Here is a 12,058-nt window from a genome sequence, read left to right on the forward strand (position 1 = left end):
CGTGGTGCTTCCACTTCGAAGGGCCCTGAAGATCGGAAGGGAATTGATGGTTCGAGCTTTTATGGCAGGATTCGAAGGATCGGATCCGCGATGCTCTCTCGGTCGTCACACAGAGAGAGAGAGAGAGAGACGGACAGGGAGGCGGTGTTTCCGATCGGGTGCGCGAGGGCGCAGGGGAAGGAACGGTGCGCTCGACGTGCGCTCGGAGGAGAAGACGCCGTCTTTCGAGAATTCTCGTGCGTTTGGTCGTCTTTTTTTTTTTTTTTTTGGGACAAGTGCGCCCGGAGCCTTGAAACTCGTCCCGTAGACGTAATTATGTCCTAAAATTTTTCGTGAAAGTGTAACTGAGTCTTTAAGCTTTCAAAAAATACAATCGAATCTAGAAACTTGTCGAATTGATCTAATCATGTTTATATGTTGATTGAACTATTTGAAATTTTTAGGACTTGATTGCTTTGGTAATAAATTTTAGGACTTGATTGCATTTTATAACGAATTTTAGGACTTAATTGTACTTTTGAAAGTATAATAGTTTTAAGATTTAATTATACTTTCATGATAAATTTTAAAACTTGCAACGCACTTATCCTTTTCTTAACTATGTTAAAAAATTTAACATCCGAAATATCGACTAAAATCATTTTTGTAATGAAATATTCGAATCATCAAATAACAGAAGGAAATCATGGATGAAAAAGTACACAACATGAAGACCATTTTAGAGTGATAGCTACCGCTTGGTAGGTTAATTTTACATGTTGCAATGTATTAATTTAGTTGTCTGAAAAGTTGTGACTCATTTTCTCGATATTCGGGAGCATTTTCAAGGAATAGGATCTGAGAATCAAATCAATATATGTATTTTTTTTGGGAGATTTAACGAGAGATATAACCAAAAAAAAAATTCCAATAAACCATCAAATTTTAAACTAGTAACAAGGGTAACTTAGTGGGCTATTGCCCCCGACGGTTTTATATATAATTTTGATGATAGAATAATTTGGGTCTTCAAAATTATCATACATCAAAATTATGATTTTGTAACTTTGCAAGTGATCATTTAAGATACATGGCACTTAGATCGGATCAAATTAACTTCTACTATGATTTAGCTAGCCGGATAATCTTAATTGACATTTCTTGAATAATAACTTATATCCGGGTGGTTGTCAAGGAAATCATACCCAAAATTTAGTTCGCGATTCATGTCACTTTACCCTAAACTCCTCTTAACAAATATAGAGCTTTTGAATCCGCTCAAGAGAGAGCAAATCATCAATGTCAGAGATCAAGGAATCAAACGGGCATCGAGCTCGAGCTCCTAGCCGGTCCAGATAAAAAACAAGGTGATTCTTGAAACTTTGGAAACTTTGCAGATGCAACTTTTTCCTCGTCATATCGACCCGAAACGGATCGAATTTTCAAATATTCACTTTATTTTCTCAAGAAACCTATTGTGTTCACTTTATTTATCCATGCAGCATGTGTTGGTTTAGATTACAAAAAAGAAAAATTCCCGGTAGTTTTGGACGCTGACTTGTCTGTGACCCAAGTAAGTTACCCAACGACTATAATATTTTGCCTCGTCGAAGCTGTTTCCTTCTAAGTTCTGTAATTTGCCTCCTCGTCGTATGTGGTTTTTCTTGTTTACTGGCTGCTGGGTTTGTTTGCAGGTATGGCCTTCGGTGCCGGTTTTGCAATTGCTCTTAGATTCGTCAATGGTGAGATAGGTCCTCCCAAAGTCATTGTGTATGAGGCAGCTAAAGATCGTCGTAACCTTCAATTGAAGAGTTAGCAACATGCACCGTCTCTCGTGACTCCGATGTTTGTATATATGTATACATATTGCACATCTGTTCTTTGGAATCAACAGTGTGCTTTGCTGCTGTTGCATTGTTGCGGGAACATGTTTGAGTGCCGCAAAAAAGAGAAATTTCAAACCTCGTGTAACAGCAATACGCGGCTGTTTAGACGCATTGCTTCCTTGTTTTCCATTCGAACCCTTGCGGCGCTATGAAATGCTTGCATGTAGATTCTCTCAAACTGGTTATTCTAATTGTAATTGGCTTTTGCACGACAGACACGAATCGGACAGTTCTTGTATGTGGGATATCTTGCTAACATCGCCGTGGTTTAAGAAAGAAGTAAAGCAAAAGTAAATATCAAGTTAGTTTAGACGATGGCTTGTGACCTAACCAAACAACCTCATCAAGCACAACGCACTTCCCTTGCCTCTTCTTCTCCCTGCCCAGCTTCGTTTCTCTCAATCTGTCTGCAACAACAAACTCAGAAAACGCCTCGCTTGAAGTCCATGTAATTAAAAAAGGAAAGAAGTCCACGTTAAACGGGGTGCGATCTCGATTCTCTCTACTCTATCCCCACGCTTCGATTTCTTCGCTCGGCACGAGCACCTTTTCTGATGGTGGTCTCGGCTCACGGGTAAAGTCGGCAGTGCGATATTGAACTCAACGAAAAGCTGAAGGTTGGGCTGCTCGGAATTGGTATCCTACATGAAAGATGTAACATAGACGCAAGAAATTTCTCCCTCTTAAGACCACTGTCTAGATACAAAATGTTTTCCAAGGTTTGTGCTTTAGAGCCTTTTGCTCCGTGTATCATTGACTATGGGTTCAACCATGTCTCTTGCATTTTAATTTTGTAATCTGCAGTAAGCCTTCATAGTTACTCCGAGCTCGAAAGGTCATACAATGCAGTATGAATCTTATTTGACCGCAAGCACATAATCGATAGTCAAAAGGCCAAGAAAATACAATCAACATCCCTTATCCATTTAATCACCAATATTACAACTCTCAGAAGTCATTGAGATTTACACACATGGACGGAAGGAATTGAGACAGTAAAGAGGCGAAACACCTCGTCTCCAGCCAGTATAAAGTTTCTGGAATCCAAACACGCAATTGGTACTCGAAAATCACTGAGTGAGCAGCTTCGAGTCACATGCTACGATCTTAACCCGACCGACAGTTTCCGGGCAGTCCTCGTTCTTAAAAGTAGCGTCCTGTAGAATGAACGTCCACACGTTGTCGCAGAACCGGTACGTATGCAGATGTCCCTGAACCAAAACAAGAGAGAAGTTCAAAAAGATGTCAGTTTTCCTCTCATAGTGATCACAGCTTAAACCTTTTCACCTTATAACTAAATAGACAGTTTGAATGCATAAGTTCAAAACACACATATAACAAGATACATATCTCCTTAGTAGAAGACTAGAAGCTATTTGCTATCCTCAACAATCTCACAGCAGGAGTGTTATATTCATTTCGGAGGCAATATTTAGTGCATTAGGGCAAGCATTGATGTCCTTGGCTGCAGTCGTCCATAAGTCACCAACCAAGATCTTAAAAAATTCTGTTTAGATGAATCCATTTGTGCTATAATGATAACCAAAACGAGCCAAACCCAAAAGGGACAAATACTTTCACTGAACCAGTAGAGTTCGTACATTCAAAATAACACTTAACTCGCAAAGTACATGCATGCATAAGCCTCCTAGATGCCGAAACGTATGAGTGACGGATCTAATTTTCAATAAATTTACCGAAAAATGACTGGGCGTCGATTGTTAACGCTTATTCAATAAGATTTGGTATGTGATATTAGCATATCGGTTTGTTATAGAATCTTCAAATGAAATAAACAGGTATCTTTACAATCAGCGAATCCATGAATAAATAGCACAACCTATGCCTCTGCACACGCGCCCACGCGCGCGAGGAGAAAATACCGCGACGGTGATACTATCATTATTATACCATGTAAGCAACTAATTGAGGACATACCATCCAGCTATTGAAAAAAAAACAATGATGATAATAATGACATCACAAGCCATGCACTACTGCTCCAGCAAAGTATCATCTACCAGGGCTATGGAGCAAATTTGAAAAAAACCCGACATGAGAATCAATCAGCTAACAATCAGTCCGAATTACACGAGGACAGTGTCGTGAGGAACCTACTTCCACCAGTCGCCCTTTTCAGACAGACAATCGAGGCAATACAGCGAATAGCACCGCCAGCGACCGAATACGACAGAGGCATGACAAAAAAAGGAGACTTTTTTTTTTACCTTGATAGTCACCTTGCTCTTGACCTGGGTCTCCAGCGCCTCCGTCATGGACTTAAAGAAACGCGCACGGTCATCATCATCAGCTCAACACGAACGAACAGACAATCGCGAAAACAAAGACGGAAAAAAAAAAGAAAAAAGAAAGAAGAAGGTCGGGTCCAGATCCAGACCTTATCGAACTGGACGAGGACTTGGATGGCCAGCTCGGGGCTGAGGGTGCCGTTCGACACCATCTCGTCCAGCGTCTCCGTCAGGCACATCCCGATCGTCGACCTCCGGTACAGCTCGAACGTCGCCATTTCCCCCTCTCGATCCAATCACCGATCTACCCCCGAAAGAAAACGGAAAAAGAAGAACACCACCACCCCCGCAAACAAATCGATTCGATCCGAGTCGAGTCAATCTCCGAGAAGAAATCGAGCCAATTCGACGCGGGGAAGAGGAAGAGAGCAACGAACCGTACCGAGTGCTTCAGCTGGAGAGCTCCGCTGCTGCTGCTCGGCGTCGATTGGGGGGGGGCGTCCTCGAGAAAGAGAGAGAGTAGGGGGAGAGAATTGGGGCTTTTTATACCTAGATTCAAAGCGGAGCGGCATATATAGCAGGTGACGGACGGAGGACGTAGGACGGCCGGACCGAGGGGGCGAATTGACCGGAATGCCCTCCGCGGGCCCAGAGCGGGCGGTTTTTCATGGGCTTGCGGGCGGGATCGCAAAGCCCATTCGATAGATGGATCCGGGTCGATTGGCCCACGGACACCCGGCGAGGCACGTGGCGTCAACGGCCGCCACGTACGCGAACGGTGCGCTGACGTGGAAGACCCTAAGGAAACGAGATCTTGCATTGCTGCATCCGTAGAAGAAGAAGAAGCATCAATAAGCCTCGCCGATGGACGACATCGTCAGCTCGTCGCCGCCGCCTCCTCCTCCTCTGAGCACCGCCACCACCGGCAGCCACGCTCCCTCCATCAGAAGCGGGAGGGACCATCGAGGGACCTCGTCGCGCGCAAAGGAGGGGCTTGTCCTTCGCCGTGTTGGTGCAGGAACGTCTTCGCTACGTCAAAGCTTCTCCTGCTCGGCCAGGTAATGGATCAGCAGCTCCGGACCGAAATCACGAACCCGAAAGGTTACGGGCGAGCGGGACGGACCGATTTTGACTGCGAAGTAACATGCGAATTGCCCGTCGCGTTTTCTGTGCGGCAGGCGAAGAAGATGAGGGCGAGGAACGAGAGGGAGGCGACGGAGGCCGATCTGCGGACGGCGAAGATGCAGGCCGACGCCACCAGCGACGCCGAGAAGCGAATTCACGACAAATCCGCTTGATTTTCTCCATCAATAATTAGGAGAGTTTATGCTAATAACAATGTGTTCTCTTTGGTGGCAAAGAAGGCTAATGGAGAAATTCTATGTTTCGACTAAAGTGATGAAAATTTGTACAAGCGACCCTGTTATGCGATACGCACAATGCCACAATGTCGTCAAGCACGTAGGAATTTCTGGAGCGGGTCTAGGATTCGGCGTCCTTCCTTGTCATTCGGAGATGGGGAGGGCCTTCGAAACGGATGTAGTCGTACATGATTCCCTGGAGAGGACCCATGCTCATGGTTTGGGAGAGGAACACGGTGTTGTCCCCGGCGACGAGCTGGCCTCCGGGCACGTCGACGGCATAGGAGCGGTAGAGCCCGTGAATCCCGTGCCTGGCGATCGTGTTGTCGTGCCCGATCACGCCGGTCGAGAACAGGGGAGGATCCGCTTGCGGGTCATTGACTCGAACCTAGGAACATTGGAAAAAAAGAAACGAGGCGCGGATTCAATGACACTCAAAGTACGAGAGATTGAAAATCTAAGTAGTTCGACATAGGTTGGTACTTCTAGTTGTGCTACATTGGCCGTGGCCAACGCCAAACGCAGCTTGTAGGTCTCGGACGGACGAACATCGTCGAGTTTGAACTTTATTTGCCATGTCGTTCCTTGGTACGTGGTATCATCAATCTTCCTGTAATTCAAATTCGATCGAAGTGAAATGTTGCCGTACACCAACACCGAAGGTTAAGACAAGGTGTCAAAAGAGATGCGTACCTGGGAACTTGTGCGAAGAACCAATCTTTTCTATAATCACTAGCATCGACCGTATAGATCAAGTCGCTATCGGGATATAGTTCAGTGTATCTCTCCCACAATCCATATTGCCTAAACCTGTACGCGAAGTGAGATATTAGCTTCCTCCATGTTAATCGACATGATCAGCCGAACGATCGAATGTCGAATCGGATATGACCTCGATCTTTTATCAACACTACATTGTCTTTCTTCCCCTCGAAGCGATCGTGAGGGCCGCGCTCGCCGGTTCGGGGGATGGAATTTCATCCGATGCACTCGAACGAGACGGTTTGCATGGTTTTATAATGAAAAATTGTACAATCGAAACTTTGAGAGCTTACTTGTCAGGATGATTGAGATAGAGCTTGTTGATGTACTTCGGATCTGGGTCGGGCACGTAGAATTCTGCCGCGGAACGATCCGGGATTCCAATCTCCCACAAGGTCGGCCCATCTCTAGGAGGCTCGTACACAAGTTCCCCCACATCAACTTGGCAACCTAATAATGTCACATTCCAAAAGGGGGATTTACGTATATGGATCTTGGTTCATGCAATAATATTCATCTCCACGTAAGTTTGAGAAATTAATCGTACTTTAGCACAAAAAATTAGCCCGTCACCTGATGTTATAGTGATCGCTCTGTCATTCCGATAATCTCCGACATAACAGGGTGCCCATGCATAGATGCAATAGTCGCCGGTCCGCACGTTATTGATTGAGAAGTAACCATCCGAGTCGGCTTTCGTCCAAAATTGATAACCCTGAGAATCGATTTGATAATAATGTGTGAGATGGTATTTTCTAACTCCAAAAATATTTATCAATATTCTTTTTATTATTATTTTTTTTTCTTGTTCTCTATTTCATTCACCTTGACTTCTGTTTGCCACGATCCGACATCGCCCGGAGGTGCTAGTCCCACGTATGCCCCGTTCGCAGGGATTAAGGAATCATTGATGTACCTATGGAATAGTTCGCAATTCATCAAAAAGATAGATGTATACACGCAACTTAATGAACATCTAGAGCAAATTTATAATACATGGTATTGTATATAGTTGTTCTGCACATAAGATTGTCCTAAGTAAACTAAAAACCAGCACTAAAAATTATGACGCTGTCGATACAGTATGTTTATATCGTTTCAGAACATGTCATGTGATAGTTAGGCTCCGTTTGCTTCGCAGAAAATGAATGGTTTGGAAAACATTTTCCTAAAGATGATCGGCTGTATCGCTTGAAATAATTAGTTAATGAAAAATGATTTCGTTATCAATAATAATTGATGTCTAAACATTTTCATGAGCAATGAAAATAATATTCGTTGATTCGTTTTTGTAAGTGATATAAATAATTATTTTTAGGAAAATATTTTCCAAACTATTCAACGAATGGAGCTTAAAAGTTAAGAGATAAGTAAATTGGAAGTCCTAAATCTTGTTATAAAAGTGCAATTGAATCCTAAAACTTTAATAAAATGCAATTAAGTCCTAAAACTTGTCACGAAGGTGTAATTGAGTCCTAAAACTTGTCAAATTGGTCAAATCAAGTCTTTTCGTTGATTGCACTTTGTGAAAAGTTTAGAACTCAATTGCACTTTCGTGACAAGTTTTATGATTTGATTGAACTTTTTTGAAAATTTAAAAACTCAATTGTACTAAGTTTTGAGAATTTCAGTATTTAATTAGCAAGAAAATCAGGAACTAATTACCTGTCTCGAATCATAAGCCTCCCACTGACATAGCCCCGCTGGTCTAAAGTCTGGTATTCCTCCGAGGCTGGGAAGGCATAAGGCCAGCTCTGGACTTCGCTCAACATCTACAATACAACAGTCCACGGGTTTCTCAGGCGATCGCCCGTCGATTGTAATAACGAGCTCTAACACAGTTCACTCGATTAGTCAATCGATCATCACCTGTTCCTTAGCGTCGACCCAGAGCTTGAGTGGATCGTCGGTTTCCGGCACGCAGTTAAGGTAGAAAAACACGGGTCCGAAGACTTTCTTCCATGGCTCGCCCGGTGCGAGCTTCATCACCAGGTCCTCTCCGGCGTAGTGAGCGCTCAGAAACATCTGAGACATTACACACTCTTGCGTGTGAAGACTGAGTATGAGCTTAGGAGAGTGCAATGATCCACAGAACAATGAGAATTGGCAATTCGCGACCGGAAGTTGTCCACGAGAATTAGAGAGAGAAGGAGAGAGGGAGATCATCGTACGGCGAGGGTAATGGGGCCGACATGGGAGGTAAGGTTCTGTTTGAGAAGTCCGCCGGAGCGAAACTCGTTGCTCGGCGTTATTTGCCAGAATCCCACCGGAGGGTCGAAGCATATCCACCCGTGAACCTGGAGATCTTTGTTCTCGCATGAGTACTGGTACTTGTCATCCACCTGCAACCCGAATCTCAACCTGAGAAACATCCTCTAATTGGATTTGATCATGCTACAACTAAACTAAGTAGCGAAGTTAACTACAGTGTGGAGCTCTAACTGGTGAATTAGACACCAAATAAACCAACACAATAGGCGATATTTCCATAACACAAAATCTCCAAGTACCAACTCTCATTAATTTAAACTTTTGAGATGAGATGCACTTGTCGGTTATATTAGAAAAGTCGCGCATCAAAGAGTTGGTGCACTGTTGAGTGATAATATATTTTAATTTGCCCATAACTTATTGATCTAAACTTTCGAGTGAAGGTAAATTGAATATCTTAATTTGCCCATTTCGATAAAAAAAAATAAAAAAATTTGCCCATAACTTAGGACTTCCAATGTGTATCAATGTTTGGTGAATATCTCAATGAAGTAATTACTATATTCTTTTTTATCCATAACTTATTGGCTTGCAGCTTTCTAGGGCAATTATAGCACGTGAAATTACCAACTCGAGCTGCTTCAACTGTCATATGGGATTTGGTAAGCTCTTGCATACCTACAGCACCACCAGACCAGACAGCTGCAACACCTCGTTACAGCTTTGAGAAAGAGAGAGAGAGAGAGTACCTCGCCTTTGAACTCCGGTTCGACAGGATTGACGAGAAGAACGGCTTCAGGAGTGGCCAAGGGCTGCCCTCTGCCGGGCACTCGATCGTCAGGAAGGGGCATGTATCTCTGCCTGTCATCTCCCACCACCATGTACTTAAACCTATCCGCGTAATTACCACCACAACAACCAATCAAATTAATCAACACTGAGAAGAAAAATAGAGAAAAAAATGATGATCTCATCAACCAAGATGAATGTCATGCAGAAGTAGTTGGCATAACCACAACGTGTGTACTAACTTATCCTTCCTGAGCTTGAAGACGATCCTGGTCTGGGGAAGGTTGAAAGCAGGCCACTCCCCTGAGTGCTCGTAGATTCCATAGGAGTAGAATCCTGAGCAGTTCCGAAGCATGACGTACCTGAAAAAATATTTGAAGGAAATTGAATTTTTCCCTCAATTATCGGTGTTTATTTTTTTCATGTTTTATGACTTGAAACTTAGATAAAAATCGCGCCTTTTGTCAATATTGAGGGGAACCATCTTGCCCTCTTTCGAGGAATCCCACGCCCTCGTGAACGATATCTCCACCTGCTCGTCGTTCTCCACTATCACGTTGAACTTCGTCGCCTCCATCCTGCACCACCAATGCTAAGAAGCATTAGATGGAGGATAACATATAGGAAACATGAAAATTGGATGCATCACTTTTGTCAATCGTTAAAGAAAGATGCATGACCAATCTAACACTCCCTAATAATGAGATCGAGATATGGGGTTGAAATTATTTCTGAATGGGGTTAAAATTTGATCATCTGATGCGACCGAAGGAAAAGTATTTTTATACTACTTCTCCTTCTCTTTTGATGACGAGAAAGCCCATTTTAAATGGGTAAGTTCTGAACTCATGAAATTCCCGACTATCCTTGTAATCAAATAAGACGTGAGCTGAAATTTGGATGGGGTTACGAAGGCAAAAACATGAAAATGGTTTGAAAATCGAGTTTATATTGTGTGCCTAAGTTACACGCAAATCCGTTCTTTTAACCGCTCATCTAACTCCATGTTAGAGAATCGAAATGATTGTCTCTCCATCTTAACAAGCATGCTCAAAATTAGTTTTATTCTCGAATTTATAAATAAATTTGATCACGAAAGCTGATGTATACTACGGTAATGAGTCATAATTATCCAATAATAAACTAAAATATTCGTTTTTCCTATATAGATCCCATCTTCATAACTTACTTTTGTGTTATCAATTTTGATTTTTTTGTTAAGAAACAATGGAAAGGATGAAGCAGGCTCACCTATCATCAGTGCCCGTCGTGCCAGTACTTCCTGCTTCACTCCACACGAGGTCCCAGTACCTGCAAACCATAGGTACTCAAAACCCCCGTTTCGATCGGATTTGCTAAGTTAGAAAATGAGATAAAAGCATTGGAAATCTTACAATTTATTATGAAAATACAATTGAATCCATATTTTTTTAAAGTTTTAGAATTCGATTGCACTTTCGTAATAAGATTTAGGACTTCTAATGTACTTATCTTTTTGAAAATCAGAGATTATTTCAGAACCGGATTGATTCAGCTAATTATCGACGTACCCTCTATTGAATTCCTCGTTACGAACTTCGAGCAAATTGCTGATGCCATTGTATTTGATCCCGGTGACGAATCCATCTGGTTTCGCTATCGTCACTTTGACCATGCCATTGTCCATTACCACCTGCGCCACGTCCGTGCATGTCCGCACGACATCAATAAGATATAATAAACTCCCATGATGCATGTCTCAAACCCTAGCGTCCGAGAAATCTTGTTTTTATGTATGTGAATGCCTTGAGAAAATCACCTCCCCTTCCGCCCGAGCAGCTCGTGGAGAGGTAAAATGCAGGCAAACCAAACATGGGAACAAGACGGTTAACTAAGAACTTTGTTAACGCCAATCCCATCTCAGGGGGACGGAGCCACTAGACCCGATCGCGGGATGGCCGGGGCGAGTCTGCCCCCGAACGCTGGCCCCGACCAACAAGATTCGAAGTGCAAACCTAGCAGTCTGAGGTAAATCTCGTTTTTAGGCTCCGTGGATAACCGGCCCGTTGATCGAGTTTAACGGGAACCATACGAACACAGGTATTTTCTTCCGGATAAGATCGCTTCTCCGACATAATCTCAAACTAAAAGTGCTAAGAAAATAACATGGTGTAGATTTCGATGCGACTAGAAAGAGTATATATAACGATCAAGAAACGAAGAGACTCACATGCTTATCCTGAACATTCAATCGCACCCCCGGAGACGACGCAGCATGACCATCACGTCCCATTTCACCACCTTCTTGAGCAATGAAAGCATTCTGGTTCTCCATCTTTGCTCTGAATCATATGGAACGAGTAAATATATATATATAAAAAAATACTATCTCGCACGCTGGTTTCGGCAAAAGATCTGGAGCGACATGATGTGAGAGATACTGCAAGTTCGTGAGGACCTTCACGGGCTCATAAGAATGGCGTCTTTGAGCTTGCTTTCTTGAAGTAAAAAGCAAGCAATGCTTTTTCACAGGCTCGCTTTTATTTACTTCGCTCGGTCGCCACTACTGTTTGGTGGGTTTTTGAAATTGAGGCGTGCAAGGTTGGACATCTCTATAAATGCCAAACCCGGAGAATATCGTGGTTTATATGTCATGATAATATTATTAGATTGCTCATATAGGAGGACTTAATTTCGCACGTCGCGGCTTCGATCGATGTTGTCTTTGTAACGAGTTTTGACGGTTTCCTCTACCTTTATCTCTTTATTTCATTACTGAAATCTCCCGGCTATCGGAACCTTCTTCAGCTTTTAAGTACTTGTCTGACACAATGCCGACATA

General features: G+C 43.0%; 2 protein-coding genes across 2 annotated transcripts; both read right to left on the reverse strand.

The window, feature by feature from the left end:
- Positions 1 to 2,768: 2,768 nt before the first annotated feature.
- LOC115675740 (transcription initiation factor IIA subunit 2) lies at positions 2,769 to 4,609 on the reverse strand. The gene is made up of 4 exons (XM_030598498.2): positions 4,552 to 4,609; positions 4,264 to 4,418; positions 4,094 to 4,144; positions 2,769 to 3,076 (listed from the first exon to the last, which is right to left on the reverse strand). Exons 2-4 carry the CDS (start codon positions 4,390 to 4,392, stop codon positions 2,936 to 2,938), a joined length of 321 nt encoding a protein of 106 aa, XP_030454358.1. The 5' UTR covers positions 4,393 to 4,418; positions 4,552 to 4,609; the 3' UTR covers positions 2,769 to 2,935.
- Positions 4,610 to 5,459: 850 nt separating this feature from the next.
- LOC115675749 (probable rhamnogalacturonate lyase B) lies at positions 5,460 to 11,677 on the reverse strand. Its single transcript, XM_030598504.2, has 15 exons — positions 11,447 to 11,677; positions 10,788 to 10,909; positions 10,489 to 10,548; positions 9,696 to 9,815; positions 9,480 to 9,599; positions 9,198 to 9,339; positions 8,409 to 8,579; positions 8,107 to 8,262; positions 7,903 to 8,009; positions 7,063 to 7,153; positions 6,811 to 6,952; positions 6,531 to 6,687; positions 6,169 to 6,285; positions 5,959 to 6,085; positions 5,460 to 5,863 (listed from the first exon to the last, which is right to left on the reverse strand). Exons 1-15 carry the CDS (start codon positions 11,549 to 11,551, stop codon positions 5,597 to 5,599), a joined length of 2,004 nt encoding a protein of 667 aa, XP_030454364.2. The 5' UTR covers positions 11,552 to 11,677; the 3' UTR covers positions 5,460 to 5,596.
- Between the last annotated feature and the right edge of the window lie 381 nt (positions 11,678 to 12,058).

This window comes from Syzygium oleosum, unplaced genomic scaffold, assembly GCF_021117445.2.
Source record: "Syzygium oleosum isolate NSW1041296 unplaced genomic scaffold, Sole_v2.1 Sole_v2.13, whole genome shotgun sequence".
NCBI classification, from domain to species: Eukaryota; Viridiplantae; Streptophyta; class Magnoliopsida; order Myrtales; family Myrtaceae; genus Syzygium; species Syzygium oleosum.